The 19,000-nt window shown below is 39.4% G+C and overlaps 1 protein-coding gene across 3 annotated transcripts; it reads right to left on the bottom strand.

The window, feature by feature from the left end:
• Positions 1-6,264: 6,264 nt before the first annotated feature.
• Positions 6,265-18,276, bottom strand: LOC130930254 (E3 ubiquitin-protein ligase TRIM35-like). Of its 3 annotated transcripts, XM_057858077.1 has the most exons (4): positions 18,197-18,276; positions 17,928-18,037; positions 14,118-14,293; positions 6,265-9,569 (listed from the first exon to the last, which is right to left on the bottom strand). In XM_057858077.1, exon 4 carries the CDS (start codon positions 9,505-9,507, stop codon positions 8,107-8,109), a length of 1,401 nt encoding a protein of 466 aa, XP_057714060.1. In that variant the 5' UTR covers positions 9,508-9,569; positions 14,118-14,293; positions 17,928-18,037; positions 18,197-18,276; the 3' UTR covers positions 6,265-8,106. The 3 variants fall into 3 exon arrangements, with proteins under 3 accessions (XP_057714060.1, XP_057714058.1, XP_057714059.1); XM_057858075.1 differs by lacking the exon at positions 14,118-14,293; XM_057858076.1 differs by lacking the exon at positions 14,118-14,293 and having other exon boundaries at positions 18,147-18,228.
• Between the last annotated feature and the right edge of the window lie 724 nt (positions 18,277-19,000).

Raw genomic sequence — 19,000 nt, 5'->3', positions numbered from 1 at the left:
ACACCACATCACCCCTGTCCTCCATCAACTTCACTGGCTCCCAGTAAAACTCAGAATCAATTACAAGATATTTGTCATTACCTTCAAAGCACTCCATGGCCTGGCAACTCCCTACCTACACAATCTCCTCTCTATTAACTGTGCCCCCCTCGTTCATTCCCTCCTCCTCTATCCTCCACCTTTCAGTCCCCCTTGTCCGTCTCGCCACCTTCGGTTCCAGAGCTTTTAGTCACTGTGCCCCCCAGCTCTGGATCTCTCTACCCCTCGATCTTTGCAATATATCTCCCCTATCACTTTTCAAATCCACTTTCTTACCCACCACGATCCTTATCTCAGTTTTATCCTTTTAAACTTTTTATTACTCTTATCCTGCTTTTAATCTAATTTTATGATTGTTTTGTTATTCCTGTTGCGATATTGTGTTCCCATCATCAAAAGCGCTCTAGAAATGTATTATTATTATTAGTAGTAGTAGTATCTTTTCCTCCCTTTTAATCAGTTAGTTTTGATTATTTGTATGATCTAGTTATCAACACGTTTTTTTTCTTAAAATTCTTAAGTCAATAACACTTCATTTATTAAAGACAGATGCATTAAAAGTAAAAATGACAAGAGCGAACTCAAAACAAATTCAGCAAAAGGCTGAACGGCTCCAATAGAAAGTAGTATATCTGGTGGATTATCAATGTCTTATTTACTTTCTTTCTAGCTGTTTTCTGGTGGTCAAGAGAAACAAAAAAATCCTCTGCTGGGTAACAAAAAATATGGTGGATCCGACCAGGTTGAAGGATGCCAAATAGGAGTCGCACGTGCGTCTCGCTCCTGCGTGAAGCACAGTTCAACGGGTCATCTGTGGATAGTTCACCATCTTGTCTCTGTTTGAAATTTTCACTCCAACAATTGTTCAGTCGCTTCTTACCTTTATCTCGTGGGCTTCAATAGAAGTGCTCACAGCTTCACTTAAAACTCTGGAACAGCAATTGAACTATGCTGACAATAGGGTTTGGCGAGTTGCGGACAGGTTAACATTTGAAGTTTTCATCTCTCCGGATGATCTTCTGACAATTTGTTCTGTCTCTAGGGCAGGGGTCGGGAACCTTTTTGGCTGAGGGAGCCATGAACACCACATATTGTTAAATGTAATTCCGTGAGAGGCATACAATATGTATACAACTATTGTGTCCATTTTATGTAATTTCAACACTTTTAAAGTACAATAAGTCTCTGAATTCTTTTTAATAACATTGTTATCCTGTTGCTAATCAATGATGAGTATTTCTTACCATTAATGTGACTTCTGGTGTTGCATGGTTTTGCCGATGGCTTTGTAGTCTGGTTGATACTTGGTGTTGTTAAGCTTCATGCAGGTGTTGACAAACTTAGGATGCGTCTTTTCATGTTCACGAAGCGCCACGAATCCTGATTTTCCCCACCATGCACGGAGCACAATCAGTGCACTCCGAAACAAGTTTATCTATCAGTAGATTTTTTTCTTTCGCCAACTCAGAGAAGGACTTGAATAAATCCTCACCTCTTGTCCCTTTCCTTATCAAAACCTGGCAATCACGCTGAACTGGGATAAATTGCTTACGTCTGTTGACTCATCCAAAGGGAGAGAAAAAAACGGTGCTCCATTTATGTCCTTCACTTGTGTTGCCTCAATTTGATTTGACATCATGCTGGTACGATCGTGAACAGTTCTTGCCGACAGAGGTGTTCTTTTATTAGTTTGTCTTTATTCGGAAAGTGTCAAAAACTCTCCACAAAGGCAAATTTCTCTGTCCATTCCTGCTGAAAAGTACGATACCCCTTGTCATCTTCTCAAAAGGGTTTCTAAAATCAGCTTACAATGTGGAAAACGAAACTGAAAACGAGGTCAGTTTACTTCCTGATCTCGCACACATCGGCCGCTATTTTTGACTGCAAAATACGGCAACCCCACTCGAACAGTGTCCCTGCCTCATCTGCATTGCCGATGCGATTGATAAATAGATAAATAGATGGACACAACGGCGTGTGTGTTTGCCACTTTCCCATTAAAATTACCGCGGACCGGCTTTCTCGTCGCCGGTTGTAGTATATGGACTACGTGTCCCATGATTACCCTGGGCTCACGCAGCCAATGGCATGGGACTATGGGGGATCTAACGTAGCACATCTTGGTTGGAATACAATTGCTGAGTAGTGCAAAGCTGAGTGCTGTGCCGGTCCTCTAACCATTCAGAACCAGGTCAGTAAAACAATAGATTACATCTGTAGCGGTAATAAATGGACGGACGGATGGAATGCTACGAGAATAGGTTTTACGAATAGGGAAATCATTATTTTGCCTCAACTACAGGCATGAAAATCTCTCACCTTTCGGCGAAATTCGCCGTTTTGAAGTCAAAAAGGGCGACCTACGTGAATTGCGTAGATCCGAGGAGAATTTTTTTTTTTGGGGGGGGGGGGGGGGGGGGTCGGGAGGTTTTATTTAATTATTATTATTATCATCATGTGATTAACTTAGTACGTAAACTGAGCACTTAATAACACAGTCAGCAAATCCTTCTAGATGCTTCGCTGACGAGAACCAATCATCGGCCAAAGCTGCGTTCCATTATTCCAAACGCGCGCACTCCTTACTGTACATGGAGTGCTCGGAGAGCCTTTGGTTGCATTGCAAAGCTGCAAAAACAAAAAGCAGGCCTTATCCACACCGAGGCAGACCAGAGCGCAGCATACACACTTGCCTGTATTTGCCAGCAGATTGAATTTGGTGAGTAATGGTTTCAATCGTTTTCACATTTTGCGATATAAAAAAGTTACTGCCATTCGTTGCAGCTTGCGATGAACACTGCCAGAGCTAGCCATATCTCCCATGAAAAAAAAATAGCTCCTGTTAAATTGGTGTCAAGCTTGTGTATTTAGCGGTAATATAAATGAAGAAACACACTGTTGAGTCAAATTAAGCGGCATGCTCTCGGATGGAGGGGGCGCCTCGCATCGCTCCCGTCGTCCGCCTAAGACGCGTTATTTTCGCCTGGGACTTGAGCTGACGGCCGGTGTCGGCACAGCACCGGCCCGACGAGTGGTGGGAATGACTCTTGCGTCTTAAAGCGTTTCAGAAATACAGGGATCCCTCGTTTTTCGCGGTTAATAGGGACCAGAACCCGCCGCAATAAGTGAAAACCGTGAAGTGGCGCCCCCCCCCCCCCACCCATTTTTTTGTGCGTGTTCAATGTATTTATTCAGATTTTACATTGGAAAAAGATACATATACCTGTATATAAGACATGTTTTTTAACTTTTTTCCACCAAAGTATCATTTATAAATGGTTTTCAAGCAATTCAAAATGTAAGAATTATGATAAGTTTTAAACATGTTACTGCCCCACCGAATTATTTTTAAACAAGAATAAAGTAGTAAGAAAATGCTTGGCTTTATTAAATGCTTCATAGTGAGTCTACTCAAACCCTCTCAGGCTTTGTTAAACAGTGATTGACACATGTGCAAAGTTTTTCTTTTTATTCTATTCTATTATTATATCTTTTTATATACTGTATTTTCTTATTTGTTTGAATAATAAAGACACAAATGTCCTAGCCAAAATGTGGCCCAAACGCAAAACATTACTTCAATGGAAAAATTTGTTTCAATCAAGAAAAATAGTTTTCAAATGCTTTTTTTGTCTCAAATTTATTTTTGCAATCAAAAACAATTTTTTTTAATGAAGTGACTTTTGGGGGATTATAAGTATATACTGTATTTTGATTGAAGCAACTATGTTTTTGATAGAAGTAACTTTGTTTTTTGATTGAATAATAAAAACACAAATCTACCTCCATCGTTATTGAGAGAGAAAGAAATTAAGAAAGCTTTAAAACTAAAAGCCACCGGGAGTCTGTTTTTTGGTTTTTTTAAATATTTATATTTCATTACATAGACATGCCTCGTAGGGACGGGAGATTGAGGGATAAAAAAAAAGGAGTTAGATGAAGCTGCTAAAGGCAGTGGATACCTCATCAGCTGGGTGAATAGCAGACCTGGTAAGAACAAGTTTGCAAGGATAGTCGGGTATTAAATACAATTATAAACACAATTACAATGATATTTTTGTATAAGATTTTACGTCATTGCTTTATTAATCATTAGGTGCTAGAGTTGTTAAGTATGGATAATAATGAAATAATAGTTTGAAGAAAACTGTGCTGTTGGTGGCTCAGTGACGATCTGATGTGGTTTGTTCTCAGATGAACAAGTTGAGGAAGGAAGTTTTGATGCAGAGGTTGAAGGAAGAAAATAGGCAGACTGACCGAGTCACAGCCAGAAAGTGTTGATGACAGTTTTGATTTCTATTCACTGTTGCCCCCTCCCAATTAAAGTATGTCACAGTCGCAGCCAATTATTATCTAAAGCTGGTTAAAATTGAAGTTATGTTGTTTTAAGGTGTATTAACTACTTGTTCATGTGCCCCTTTTGATCTACGAGCACCCGCCCCTCCACCGGTCTCTGCACGGCCCTGCTGAAACACAGTGTGGGTCGACAGAGCTCAATATTTTGTTGGGGTGTACAGTGTACTGGAACATATTTCCTCCACACCCTTCTCACCTTTTTAACCCGACCCATTTTCATGCCTGCATCTACATCAAATTATAATCAATAGATGGCTTTATATTGATGCTTCATCGTAGCTTCCAGCTAATGTACATGTACGTAAAGTGCATAGCAGTTTGCCCTTTGTAATAATACGATGACTTTTCTCGTTTTTTTTAACTCCTCCTTTATTTGACCCTAACCCTCTGTAGTACGCTACACTGTTATGTGACTTAAAAAAAAAACAAAAAAAAAACAACTGCAGCCAAAATGGCGGTGGAGACTCCGGTGTCGCAAAGTCGAAATCACGTAAGTCAGGTACGTTGTTACCCGGGGACTGCCTCTACTTTTCTCAAGTAAGAGTAGGGATACTTCGACATATGATGACTTAAGTTAATCATACAGAAAATTCAAGTACTGTACAAGTTAAAAAGTATTTGGTGAAAAGAATACTCAAGTAATTTTATACTTTTAAAATGTCATCAGTAGAATAGCTCAAAATGGTACGTAAGAGTAGCATTACTTTAAAAGTAAAAGTACTCAATCAAAAATAAAAGTATGTTTAAAAGAGTACTCCTTAGCTTGCTAAAACCAAAATGAGAAGCTAAACATTGTACTCAAGTAAGATTAGCGTTACTTCAAAATCACTCTAGTAATAGTCCTGATCCCTCCCACAAATTACTGTTGTACAAGTAATAAAGTTGAAGTAAAAGTACAAGTGCTGTAAATCAATGTTATCAAGAGAGAAGCCATAAGATGTACTCTAGCATTACTTCCAAATATTACAATAACGTAAATGTAGTTTGCACATAAGTACTAGTCAAAAAGTATTGGGTAAAAAAAAAAAAAACTTGGGTACCCAGCAAGTGTTTATAATCATTTATTTAAAAAAAAAAAATATCAGTAGAGTATCCCAAAATTGTATGCGAGTAAGAGTAGCAGTACTTTAAAACAAGGTTACGCAAAGAAAAAAAAAGTATTTGTTGAAAGTTAACTTTTGTCTGATCTATTTTTAAAACCGAAATGAGAAGCCTAACATCAAGCAAAGCCTTGAGTTATGCTTCTGCGTTGTGGTGACGGCGAAGCGACTACGGTGTCAATGAGCATTCAATAGTTCTATGGCAAGGGAACGCATTGCTCTGTAATTCACTGCCAAGCCACTAAAGGGTTGTGGCATTGTTTGTACGGTTTTGGGGGACCTCTCGACTTCCTATGGTTTTCTTAAAAAAAACTGTCAACGGAGGTGGAACGCTTGAATGTGGATCTTCAGCTAATCAACATTGAACAACAAATGTTGATCATACAAATGTTGAGGCGCAGGCGACGCAGAAGACCGTTTCAGAGGTGGTCTGTCCGACTGTTGATGCCATACACTTCTAGCCTCTGGTGGAAGCCAGCCAACTGTGGCGGCTAGCTTCAAACTGGCGTCGAGCATGGTGTCCAGCGTTTTGTCCGAGGTCAGCAAAGCATTGTGGACAGCCCTCCAGCCTGATTTTTTTGCCGTGTCCTACAACCAGCCAATGGGAAGCATTAGCAGATTGGTGGTTGGCTATGGAACTTCCCAAACTGCGGAAGCCTTGATGGTGAACACGTTATCATAAAAGCACCGAGGCACTCTCAAGTAGTGATGATGTATCAAGTGAGTGAACTGTTGTTGAAAATTAAACATGAAAACAAGTCTTTTGACACCAAACGTGCTTTATTCTTCATATACTTAAAAGTTTGAAATTTAAAGTCACAGACTCACAGCAAACACATGTACACAATAAATGAAGTGCACCAACCAAAAATATGACATAAGTGACAAAAAAGCTGGCAGTTTTTGGCCGACTGTGTCACCGCTTCGTGTGTATACAGTGGTACCTCTACATACGAAGTTAATTGTTTCAGGACCTTGTTTGTAAGCCGTGTATGTCGAGCAGGATTTTCCCATAAGAATACATAATTCCATTAATTTGTTCCACAGCTCAAAAACCTACACGTAAATCCTTAATAAATACCGCTGATACTATTACAAATACAAATACAAACCGGAATAATAAAATAATTCCTGTAATAATGTAACGATTTGGGGTCTAATGTGGCGGACTTGCTGTACGTGATGTACCTGAACGCACCGCGTCGCTGACGTCACAGAGGTGCGGTTGAGATTTTACTCTTTTAATGTTTTGTTGAGAACACCGTCAACTGCAGAATACAGGCGTGTTGTGTTTCAAAAGTTCTGAAAAGATGATAACCTGACGAAGCTGGCCATTTCTTTGGCGAGGTTACTACAATAATAATTATCACCTTAACTTATAAAGACTGGCGGACGGAGGTCGAAGGAAGACCGTCGAGATCGCACACATTCTATGGCCGTATCGTTGAGCCAGTTCACGGATGCGCAGCTGTTACGTCCCATGGACGGCTCGCTAAGGGCGTAACAAACGAGCCACACGAGTTCACAAGTGGCACAATTTATTTACAATAGTCAAACTAGCAATGAACATCATATTCAAAATGCGGAAAGAGCTGGCTTCTTCCTAACTAAACCCTGATCGTAAAAAGGAAATAAAAAGACAGCCACTACCCTGGCTTCCTACACTAAACAAAACAGGAGAAAACGGGTTGAACAGAAATGGCAGCTTACCCCTACTGCTTCGGTGCTCTTGCAGTGGTGAACAAAAACGATCCAATAACGAATAAACACAGAAGACCTCACCGAAAAAGCGGGAGTGTAACCAACAAGCCATCAAATGCACAAGTGGATGGATGGCGAGCAAACTGCTGGCGAGGAGGACCGCAGCACAAATGCTGTCAATGCGACCTCCCAGAGTGTTGTAAAGTTGGCGCCCTTCCTCGGTGGCCAATCAGCGGCGGCCACGACGTCTGCCCATTCGGTGTTGAGCAGCACATGTCACGCTAGGAGGAGAGGCAGCTAGCTGGCGGAGGTGATGATCGGCTGACTGGAGCTTCTCAAAACAACAGTTAAATGGCCAGGGCCATCACAGCAGCCCACGCTCATTTTTCTATCATTTCCATCTTGATTTCAATTGTAAGCATCACCTTTTTCCTTGTTCCACCACATGAACTAACCTTGTTGGAACCTGTGTCGATTTCTCTCGCAAGAAAATCCGTCGTGTGTCTGTTTGCGGAGCTGTCATGTCGTCGTTTTCCGAGCATGTCGTCGGATATAGAAACAATTGGTGGGTCAAATTTTACGTCTGATGTCGAAAAGATCGTGTGTCGAAGCGATCGTATGTTGAGGTACCACTGCACATGTAATAAAGTAGTACAAGTAAATCAATGTTAACAAGAGAGTAGCCAAAAGTTGTACTCGAGTAGGAGTACCATTACTTCCAAGTATTACATCAAACTAAAAGCAGTATTTACACAAGTCAAAAAGTATTGGGAGAAAAGAATATCGAGTAACTGCCTAATTACTTTGCCTTGACTTGCTCCAGTAAAGTCTTATCATATGATCTGGCCAATGAATGAGAGTCCAATTATGTGGAAAATGATGACGTTAAAAAGCAGAAAATCAAACCGTGTCAAAATGGCCGCGAATTGCTTGCAGTCGTAACACCAGGTGAAATAGGGATTATCTTTAGAGGATTTTTATCTGCTGTCGAAAAGTAAGGATACATTTTGGTGTTACCACACAAGTCTGGCCAATCGTAAAAAGGCTTCGGAGAGCTCCACAATTTGGTGTTTGTAAAAGGTTCAGAGAAGGACAATGACCTTTCATCCATGTCCACTTCAACTCTGATTCTTTGCACTTTGACAGGCGGATTCCATTCTCCATATGCGGCATCGGGCCTTTTGTATTTCCCATCCCAAAATCCAGTGAACCAACCACCCATTGTATCTCGCAAACAAGGGTCCCCCCGCCCGACCCCCACTTCCCATTTATTGTTGTCTCCCACCTCAACGTCCCACACGTGTCTTCCCCAGTCCAAAGCACAACCAAGCACAGCCTGCGACCAGGACCTTTTTGGATATTCTGGAAGCCGCTGCTGCTGTACGTTCTTCCAAAACAAACTGCTCAGATCTTCGGACAGACTGAGTTCTCCATCGCCCGTGTTGGGGTCCAGAATGATGGGACTGTAGTCGAGCGTCTCCTTCATCCGCTCCCACACCTTGAATTTGAGGTTGCCCACGTGTTTGGCTTCGTCCAGCAGACCTGGCAGCAGCTGCGGCTTTTCAGGCAGCTCTTGGATTCTGCTTGCCGCACTTTTGAAGTTTTCCCTGAAAGAAACATTGCCAGACGCTGGCTGCTCCTCAGTGCTTTTGATGACATCTGAGAGAGCGGCCATTTGTTTGCCAAGAGCTACCATCTTCTCCGTTATCGTTTGACTCTTCTTCTTCTCTTCCTCCTTGACCGCAGCCAACCTGGCCTCCTCCTCGACGTCGAGAAAGCGATGGAGCTCCTCAAAATCTTTCCTGATCTTGTGTTCGACTTTCTTCCTCTGGACTTTGATGTACTCTGCCTGTTCATTGCAGTTCTCTCGACAGTTTTCGTAATCTCTGAGTCTTTCCTTGGCATTTTGTGGGCCTTTCTGGAAGTCCTCATGGTGCCCTTTCACAACTTCTTCGAGGGGCCGGATCTTGTGGCCAACGTGGATTTCCGCATTTGTGCAAATATGGCACACAAGCTCCTGGTGGTCCAAACAGAAGAGTTTGAGTTCCTCTTGGTGCAAGCTGCATATGTGCTCTAACCTGAATGAGGCTTGAGAAAAGTTTTCACACAGATTCTTCAGTGCCAAGTTCAGAAGTGGATCCATCGAACTACACTCTGTTTTACATAGTGGACACGATCGTTCTCCTTTGTCCTTCCACTGCTGCAGACACGCACGGCAAAAGTTGTGACTGCACAGCGGCAGCATGACAGGATCTTTGAAGACATCCAGACAGCTGGGACATTGAAGATGGTCCTCCAGACGTTCAGCCATTGTTTTAGAAAAGACAGTGTCTGTCTCGGCGAACAAGTTCGGACTGTCGAGCTGCAGTTGTTCTGCAAAACGAAAAACATGATTACATACAATGCAAAAGGATTCTTTCATGTCCTCCATCTAGGTCCAAAAGTGCACTTACTGCTTAGTGAAGGTGGACTCAAATTTGTAAAGAGCAACCTTTATGACTTGATTATTGGAATAGAAGTGCAATATTACAGAAGAGTTACCCTGAGGTGACTAGCTGTAACCTTAAAGTGCCTGCGATACAAAAAAGCATGAATATTTCATATAACACGAGGTATTTTTTGCTCCTGAATGAAATGTACCACTTGGATGTGTGAAGAAGCCATCGATATATTTATTCAATATTTTGAATCCTAATACGAGTACAGTATTTGACATAACATAAAACACGTAGCTCACTCACTACCTCATTCTTGTTTTGCCCATTCTTTGCGGTGAACAGGATCTTTTGAAAATCCAAAAGCCTCACACCAAGAGTCATATAAAAAGAGAGTTGCGACACTCTGATCTCGCCGCGGGTGGTCACGTGGTTCATGTAGGCGTGATCAGTTTCAAGCCCAAGCAACACTGTAATGGTTTTCAATGGAACAGACAGCGGTGATTGTGACATATATGGGAAAATGGATAAAATCACGTATGTAAGTACTTGTTGGATTACAGTGCCCTCCATAATTATTGGCATCCCTGAAAAAGATGTGATTTTTAGCTTCTAATATATATATATATTTTTAAATCCAAATATGGGACCTTAATGGAAAAAAAGAGAAAAATCCAACCTTCAATACAAGTGTATTCATTCAGTGGGGAAAAAAATCCCACCTAAAGAAAAAATTGTTTGACATCAAATAATGTGTGTCACAATTATTAGCACCTTTGGTGTTAATACTTTGTACAACCCCCTTTTGCCAACAAAACAAGGTCTGAGGACTCAATCTTGGTCTCACACAAAAAATACACACGGTCTCAGGCTTCAACTGGGACCGTGTGCTTTGGTCAGATGAGACCAAGATTGAGCTTTTAGGCAACAAACACTAAGTGGGTCTGGCGTGCCACGAAAGATGCGCATGCTGAAAAGCACCTCATACCCACTGTGAAGTATGGGGGTGGGTCAGTGATGCTGTGGGGCTGTTTCGCTTCCAAAGGCCCTGGGAACCTTGTCAGGGTGCATGGCATCCTGAATGCTTTGAAATACCAGGACTTTTTAAATCAAAATCTGTTGCCCTCTGCCCGAAAGCTGAAGATGGGTCGTCACTGGGTCTTTCAGCAAGACAATGACCCCTAAACATATGGCCAAATCTACACAGAAATGGTTCACCAGACACAAAATCAAGCTGCTCCCATGGCCATCTCAGTCCCCAGACCTTGTTTTGTTGGCAAAAGGGGGTTGTACAAAGTATTAACAGCAGGGGTGCTAATAATTGTGACACACGTTATTTGATGTCAAAAATTTTTTTCTTTATGTTGGATTTTTTCCCCACTGAATGAATGCACTTGTATTGAAGGTTGGATTTTTCTCTTTTTTCCATTAAGGTCCCATATTATTTGAATAAAAAAAAATATATATTAGAAGTTAAAAAACACATCTTTTTCAGGGGTGCCAATAATTATGGAGGGCATTGTATGTCATTGCATCATAACATATACGTAAATGGAAGTTTTACCTTTGGAGTGGTAAGGTGACAACTGAAAACTATGTAAACTGTTCGCAGAAGCAAGGGCATAGGTTTGCATAGGGACGGTAGGGACATAACACCACAAACTTTAAAGGATGCTCAAATTGTCCCCACCAACTTTTAAGCTACCTTATTTGCATTATATGATGAGTTCAATTATACAGGTAATTTAGATTGTCTTCCCATAAGTTGTAAGGATAGAATTGACCCTACATTATGTTCAGACTTAGATTTACCGCTTTTCACTCGCTGAATTTGCTGGTCTATTTTTTTCCCCTTCAAACACACGTTTGATTGGCTGATGACTACAACCCCCACATTCACACAACCCCGACAGAAATACATGTCGACATCTTCGCCCCCTTTGAAAAGGAGGGATGTTAGAATTTTTTTTCCGGCCAGCAGCAGCCACTTTAAGTAATGTAAAAAGACGTCAATGATGTGAAGGTGGGGAACAAACCACTAATTTTGCAACTGAAAGTCAGACCGGCATCAGAGTTAGCATTCCTGTACTTTTTCTACTCTAACAGTAGAAAAAGTACAGGAATTAATTAAACTGCATTTTGTGCATTTATTCCCTAATTAAAATGTATTTTCTACATCATTAAAAAAATATTTTTATTTGCAGCCGATGCATATTTAAAAAAAAAAAAAAAACCCATAACCACTGTAAATTTCCTTTATATGAAGCAGGCATTTTGAAAAATGTCTCTCCCATGAAAATAATTTTACTGTAACTTTTTTCATTTTTACGTAGGAACCAGCTATTTTTGAGTAATGTACCCAATCTGTTAGTTCTTATTAATGTCCCGTCCCCAGCAAAAAGTGTACATGCAGGTTATGCTGTTAGAGCGTCCCTACCAATGTTGAGACCAAACCTACGCCCTTGCGCAAAAGGGAACTTTCCCATGTTGTGGACAGAAAGTTTCATGTTTGTGTTAGCATTAGCATGGGAAATCAACTTTTGCATTGAAATGCAACAGGATTTAGCTTCTTTTTCACAACTAGAATACTGTTTCTCCCAAATAATGTCTAATTTCCTTGATTAACTTACCTGTGGTAATATATTAAAGATAACACCAGGTGTAACAAACTTTGTTCCCAAGTTCTAAGTGGTAGTCTCTAGTTTGTTTTGTTGCACTGACATATAAAAACACTTGTTCCCAAAATGTTTGGCTTTGTGGTCACGACTTTTAAATTCTATTTTCCACTTTTCTTTGCTGTTGTAGTTTCTTATGCCTTTGTATACATATGGTGGAAACACTCAGGTGACTTGAAGTTCCACCCTGAGACCCCCAATTTGGCCAAACTTCAAAATGGTCCTATATGCATGTGTGATACATCGATTTTCAAAATGGTCCTATATATATATATATATATATATACTGGACTGTCTCAGAAAATTAGAATACACAATATTCTAATTTTCTGAGACAGTCCTGTACATTAATCCACCATTTAAAGCAGGGGTGTCCAAACTTTTTGCAAAGGGGACCAGATTTGGCGTGGTAAAAATGTGGGGGGCCGACCTTGGCTGACGTCCTTTACATAGAACAATATACAGGACTGTCTCAGAAAATTAGAATATTGTGTATTCTAATTTTCTGAGACAGTCCAGTATATATATGTATATATATGTATATATATGTGGGTGATACATCTATTTTCTGGGGGAAGAAACATTTTAAGCAGCAGGGTATTTTTCGACACCTTAAAAAGTGCCTGTGACTATGGGGTGCCGTATGTAAAGCAGCACATGCTGAAAATTACGACAACATTTTCTCATATTTAGCCCCACACAGTGTTTAAAATGTGGTGTGCAATTTTTTGTCACTTTTTTTTGCACATTTACAACATTGTTTAGCAACGTATTTATTTTTAAATAAAGAGTATTGGACCTGAATGTTTAAATCTAGAACTAAATATTTGATAAAAATGTTGAATGTAAATGTTAAATTTATATCCTAAATATATATCTTAAATTTATACCCTAAATGTATATGTTAAATATAAATATTTAATTTATATGTTCAATCCAAATCGTAAATTTATATTTAAATCTAAATCTTAAATTTATATTTTAAATCTAAATATTAAATCTGTATCCTAAATGTAAATCTTAAATTTATATTTTAAATATCTTAAATATATATCCTAAATCTAAATGTTAAATTAATATGTTCAATACTAAATTTAAATGTTAAATCTGGAAAAGGTTGAAAATAAATATTTAGCTTAATATGCAAATTCACATGACTGGAGAACGGAAGTAAGAAAATAAAAGCTGGAGCAGCTCAGATGGTTCACGTTTCCTGAAAATGAATCAAACCTACTCAACGGTGGCAGTCGTCTCTTCTTGGACATGAGTCATTGTGATAATACCAATATCTAGGAAAAATACACATTTAGGAGAAACTAAAGAGTATTTTGTGTTTTTCGTGTCACTTTTACGTACAAAATCCGCTAAATTTGACTCGCTCGACATGCGTATTTTCTTTCAGCCCACCTTCGCCGACTGTGAGAAACTGGGGATTTTTGCAGTTGAAGTTAGAAAAGTCAACCTTGCTCTCCAGTCCAGTCCAACAGAGACCCCTTGTGGCTATTCGTAGTAACTTTACTGGGCTCATGTACGTAAAAGTGACACGAAAAACACAAAATACTCTTAATATGTTTTCTAAAATTTCCAGGTTCGCGGTGAATCAGTAACAGGCACACTTTTGCAAAATAGACAATGTTTATTGATTAGAAAATGCAGAATAAATGAAATTTATTGATTACAATCCCACAAGAGCAAGCAAACAAGTATCAACAAATGTCAACGATGACGCTAGATTTGAGTTTGTCAACCCCAGAATCCCTGCGTTACCGTTACAGCAAAAAGAAATGTCCCCGAGCAATGAAAATCCTTACCTTGACAAATGAGCGGGGATCCAACACACTCCGGTAAGGCGGCGAAGGAACAAAGCCAGGCGATCCGTGCGTGACCCGCTGGTGGACTTCACGGGTCGCCCGGAAATGTCCGGTTTATGTAGGGACGCGCCACGCGGAGGCGGAGAGGCCAACCTCCATCCCCGAGCGGCGCAGCCCTGCCCAATGACAAACATTAAAGCTACTTTTGGTTCAGCCCCCTTGAAAAAGGGCTTTTCACATGGGACAAATGAGCTGTGCTGCAACAGATGCAACAAATGGTAAATATTATGGGTGCAAAACAAGTTATCTCGTGAGATTCCCTTCTAGCTATGGGATCCAGGAGTGTACTATGGTGCAAAACAAGTTATCTCGTGAGATTCCCTACTCAAGCATGTCTCCTAACTATGGGAACAAGGTGAAAAACAATAGAAGTTGTTCACAAACATAAAAACAACAGAAGTTGTTACAATCTATGTCACAGAAGCAATCATACATCACAAAAGCATAATGTAATATTTCCCCCATCAAAATAGTTTCTCCCAAATGTGTATTTTTCCTAGATATTGTTATTATCACAATGACTCATGTCCAAGGATAGACGGCTACCACCGTTGAGTAGGTTTGATTCATTTTCAAGAAACGTGAACAGCCTGAGCTGCTCCGGCTTTTATTTTCTTACTTCCGGTCTCCAGTCATGTGAATTTACATATTAAGCTAAATATTTATTTTCAACCTTTTCCAGATTTAACATTTAAATTTAGTATTTAGGATATAAATTTAAGATTTACATTTAGGATATATATTTGAGATTTACATTTAGGATATATATTTGAGATTTACATTTAGGATATAAATTTGATATTTAGATTTAAAATATAAATTTAAGATTTAGCTATAACATAAATTTAATATTTAGATTTAACATATAAATTAGGATATAAATTCAATATATATATTTAGGATATAAATTTAACATTTATGTTAAATATTTAGTTCTAGATTTAAACATTCAGGTCCAATACTCATGCTTTAAACATAAATATTTAAGTTGCTAAACAACGTAAATGTGCAAAAAAAAGTGACTAAAAATTTCACACCACATTTTAACACTGTGTAGCGCTAAATATGAGAAAATGTCGTAATTTTCAGCATGCGCTGCTTTACAAACGGCACCCCATACTTGACAGGATTAAAAAAAAAAGTTAAATAGCATTATTATGTGAATTAGAATCATATTTTGAGACAGTTCGACTACAGAGAACAATTTGGCAATTTGTCTTTTAATCTGCCGTTTAGCCCCGCCTGTCATTATAGCGCTCTACCGTCCCCAGCTGGCGGATGATGTCAGCAGGGTCACGATTTAAGTTGATTTAGAATTCAGCCCAGAAGCGAGGAAGAACAAGGCCTTGGAGTGGCCGACCGTCAGGAAGAGGAGAGCAGAAAGGAGACGGCGAGGAACAGGGACTTGTACAATTCGAGGAAGCTGACCAAAAAAACGCAAGGCATAGAAAGAGGCTATGTGAATGTTGAAAGACGAGGCTCACATCCTGGTAACACCACATCGATTATTTGCACTGCCTGAATTATAGGACTAGTATCTCATATGCAGTTTATGTTTATTTAGATTTCATACTTTATACTTGCAAGTCACTTTTGAGATTTTATCTTATCCTGCACTGTAAAGGGAGATGCTCCACTATTTCATTCTACAACTGTATAATGACAATAAAGAGCTATTCTATGCTATAATAAGTTGTAATTGTATATAAAATTCATAATCTATTTATATCTTATTTATTGTGAATGTTTTCCTCAAGTATCAAGTTTCTGATGTCGAAATTGAGTGACTTACAGTGCCTTGCAAAAGTATTCGACCCCCTTGAATCTTGCAACCTTTCGCCACATTTCAGGCTTCAAACATAAAGATATGAAATTTAATTTTTTTGTCAAGAATCAGCAACAAGTGTCAAACATGGTGGTGGCAGCATCATGTTTTGGGCCTGCTTTTCTTCAGCAGGGACAGGGAAGATGGTTAAAATTGACGGGAAGATGGATGCAGCCAAATACAGGAACATTCTGGAAGAAAACCTGTTGGTATCTGCACAAGACCTGAGACTGGGACGGAGATTTATCTTCCAACAGGACAATGATCCAAAACATAAAGCCAAATCTACAATGGAATGGTTCAAAAATAAACGTATCCAGGTGTTAGACTGGCCAAGTCAAAGTCCAGACCTGAATCCAATCGAGAATCTGTGGAAAGAGCTGAAGACTGCTGTTCACAAACACTCTCCATCCAGCCTTACTGAGCTCGAGCTGTTTTGCGAGGAAGAATGGGCAAGAATGTCAGTCTCTCGATGTGCAAAACTGATAGAAAAATACCCCAAGCAACTTGCAGCTGTAATTGGATCAAAAGGTGGCGCTACAAAGTATTAACGCAAGGGGGCCGAATAATATTGCACGCCCCACTTTTCAGTTTTTTATTTGTTAAAAAAGTTTCAATTATCCAATAAATTTTGTTCCACTTCACGATTGTGTCCCACTTGTTGTTGATTCTTGACAAAAAATTAAAATTTTATATCTTTATGTTTGAAGCCTGAAATGTGGCGAAAGGTTGTAAGGTTCAAGGGGGCCGAATACTTTTGCAAGGCACTGTATTAGGTGTTGAAATCTTTTTAGGTTGCTACTTTGAGCAAAAACCTACATATATGTTGTGTTAAATATTGCTACTGATCCTGAAAATATAGGTGATTATCTTTGCATTTGGCATTTTTTGTGCATATAGCGTAAAATCTGAGAATTTTGTAGCCATTTTAAGTTTTGCTGTACTTATTCAAAAAATAATTCATCGGGATTTTATACGGGAACGACTTTGAATTTTTTGATGCCGCTGCTCATGGAGACTCATATATGCCCAATGTAAGTGCCTGTTTTGGTATTAGGTCGGTAGCAGCTTAGGTTTGAAAATATTTAAATTTGAAGTTATTTGAAAATAGGCCCTCTACGGATCGGCTCTGCGCCTGGCGTCATGACAATATATTATGAAGTCTATGCTGTAATATAAATTAAATTAGTTTTCTATTATAAATTTGAGTATTATTTGTTGGCATCACTTTTTAATCTTTATACATCTCTAAAATATAATAATGTCAAACCTTTTAGTGTCAAGAATACAGGTTGTCATGCATTGACTTGGTACTCTTTGATAAGGGTGATATCTTCAAAGCTTACATTATCGAGCTAATAAGCGCGTGAAAGCCGGTCGTCTACCAGTACTCACAAATACAGATGATTGTTTACGTCACAAAGGGCGTCTGAAAGAGTTGACAGTTTAAAAGTGGTAGTGACTTAATTTATCCGTAGCGATACCCTCCCAGTTAGCAGTGTCAGCTTAAAAAGTAAAAGAAAATTGCTCATCAACCAAGATAAATTATATTCATAATTACGCCACGCACATACAAATAAAGCTCAACATATACATCATAAAGCGCCTTTGATAGAATACAGACTGTTGAAAATTCAAAAGGGGTCGTTTTTTTCGTCAGCTTACCTCCGAATATACTTGACAGCCAGCTATTCAAATGAATGGGGTCCGACCTTGTCGAAGCCATGTTTGGAACTACCCGAGGCTCCACTACCCGGAAGTAAAATCGTATAATGGATCCCTATGGGAATGTCGCAACTCTCTCCACGGCTCTGGGCGTTTTAACGACGCCAAGTGATTCTTTGCCGTGTTAAAAATGGCTGTGAATGTAGAGGTTCCAAAGCAAACACTACAAACTTTCTTTAAAGGAAGGAATATTTACTTACGTTTGATGATTGACGGACAAGAACAAAAGTTCGCCGCGGGTGGTCACGTGGTTTTCGTCTCTGCGTTGGGATTTTTGAAATGACGACGGGAGGTGATGTGCTTTTAATTTCTGACAAAAGTCACAAGACAATACTCACATTAAACTTTGCGTTAATAAGCCTATTCAAAATAAATAATAAAAAAGAAATGCAATGCGATTTTTAAACATAAATACACACCTGGAAATGACATTTTATAACACAACTCTCCGCAGGCAAACGGCACTTACCTCCCCATCGACAGCCATACAGAAAAGGGGAGAGCTAAGAAAGTGCACCCAACTTCAAGGAGGAGGTGTCGCGTTAATAACTGACAAAGGGGAAACAAACAACATACAAACAAAAAGTTCCAGCTTTGATAGAGGACTGACAGAAATAAAATAAGAGTGTCATTATAAAAAAAGAAACATACAATATTTGCAAGTCTTAGATACCCCAGTTACACAAGCACAAGCGGCGCTGTCATGGTTTTCAATGGAACTGACAGCAGTGATTGTGACTTTTACGGGAAAATGGCTAAAATCACGTATCTAAGTACTTGTTTGATTATGTCTATGCATTATAACATATTTGTAAATGCTAGTTTTACATTTGGAGTGGTAAGGTGACAACTGAAAACTATGTAAACTGTTACGCAGAAGGGAACTTTCCCATGTTGTGGAGAAAAAGTTTCATGTTAGTGTTAGCATTAGCACGGGAAAGGGCTGGGACTTTTACATTGAAATGCAAGATGATTTAACCTGTACTTCACAACTAGAATTGTTGGAAACGGCAAGCCGTTAATGTGGATCCAAAACACAGACCAGGAGATCAGTAGAGCAAATGTTTGTATTTAATGAGTACAACAAAGGGAGCACGCTAGTAAACGCAAGTATAACAAAGTACAACTGAGAGAGCACGCTAGGAAACGCGAGTATAACAAGGTACAACTGAGAGAGCACGCTAGAAAACGCGAGTATAACAAAGTACAACTGAGAGAGCACGCTAGAAAACGCGAGTATAATAAAGTACAACTAAGAGAGCACGCAAGATGG

The sequence above is a fragment of the Corythoichthys intestinalis genome, chromosome 14, assembly GCF_030265065.1.
Source record: "Corythoichthys intestinalis isolate RoL2023-P3 chromosome 14, ASM3026506v1, whole genome shotgun sequence".
NCBI classification, from domain to species: domain Eukaryota; kingdom Metazoa; phylum Chordata; class Actinopteri; order Syngnathiformes; family Syngnathidae; genus Corythoichthys; species Corythoichthys intestinalis.
This window is presented reverse-complemented; position numbering and strand designations above follow the sequence as displayed.

Bases quoted from the DNA above. Each gene is read 5' to 3' on its own strand.
- LOC130930254 (XM_057858077.1), bottom strand. From the start codon at position 9,507: ATGGCTGAACGTCTGGAGGACCATCTTCAATGTCCCAGCTGTCTGGAT.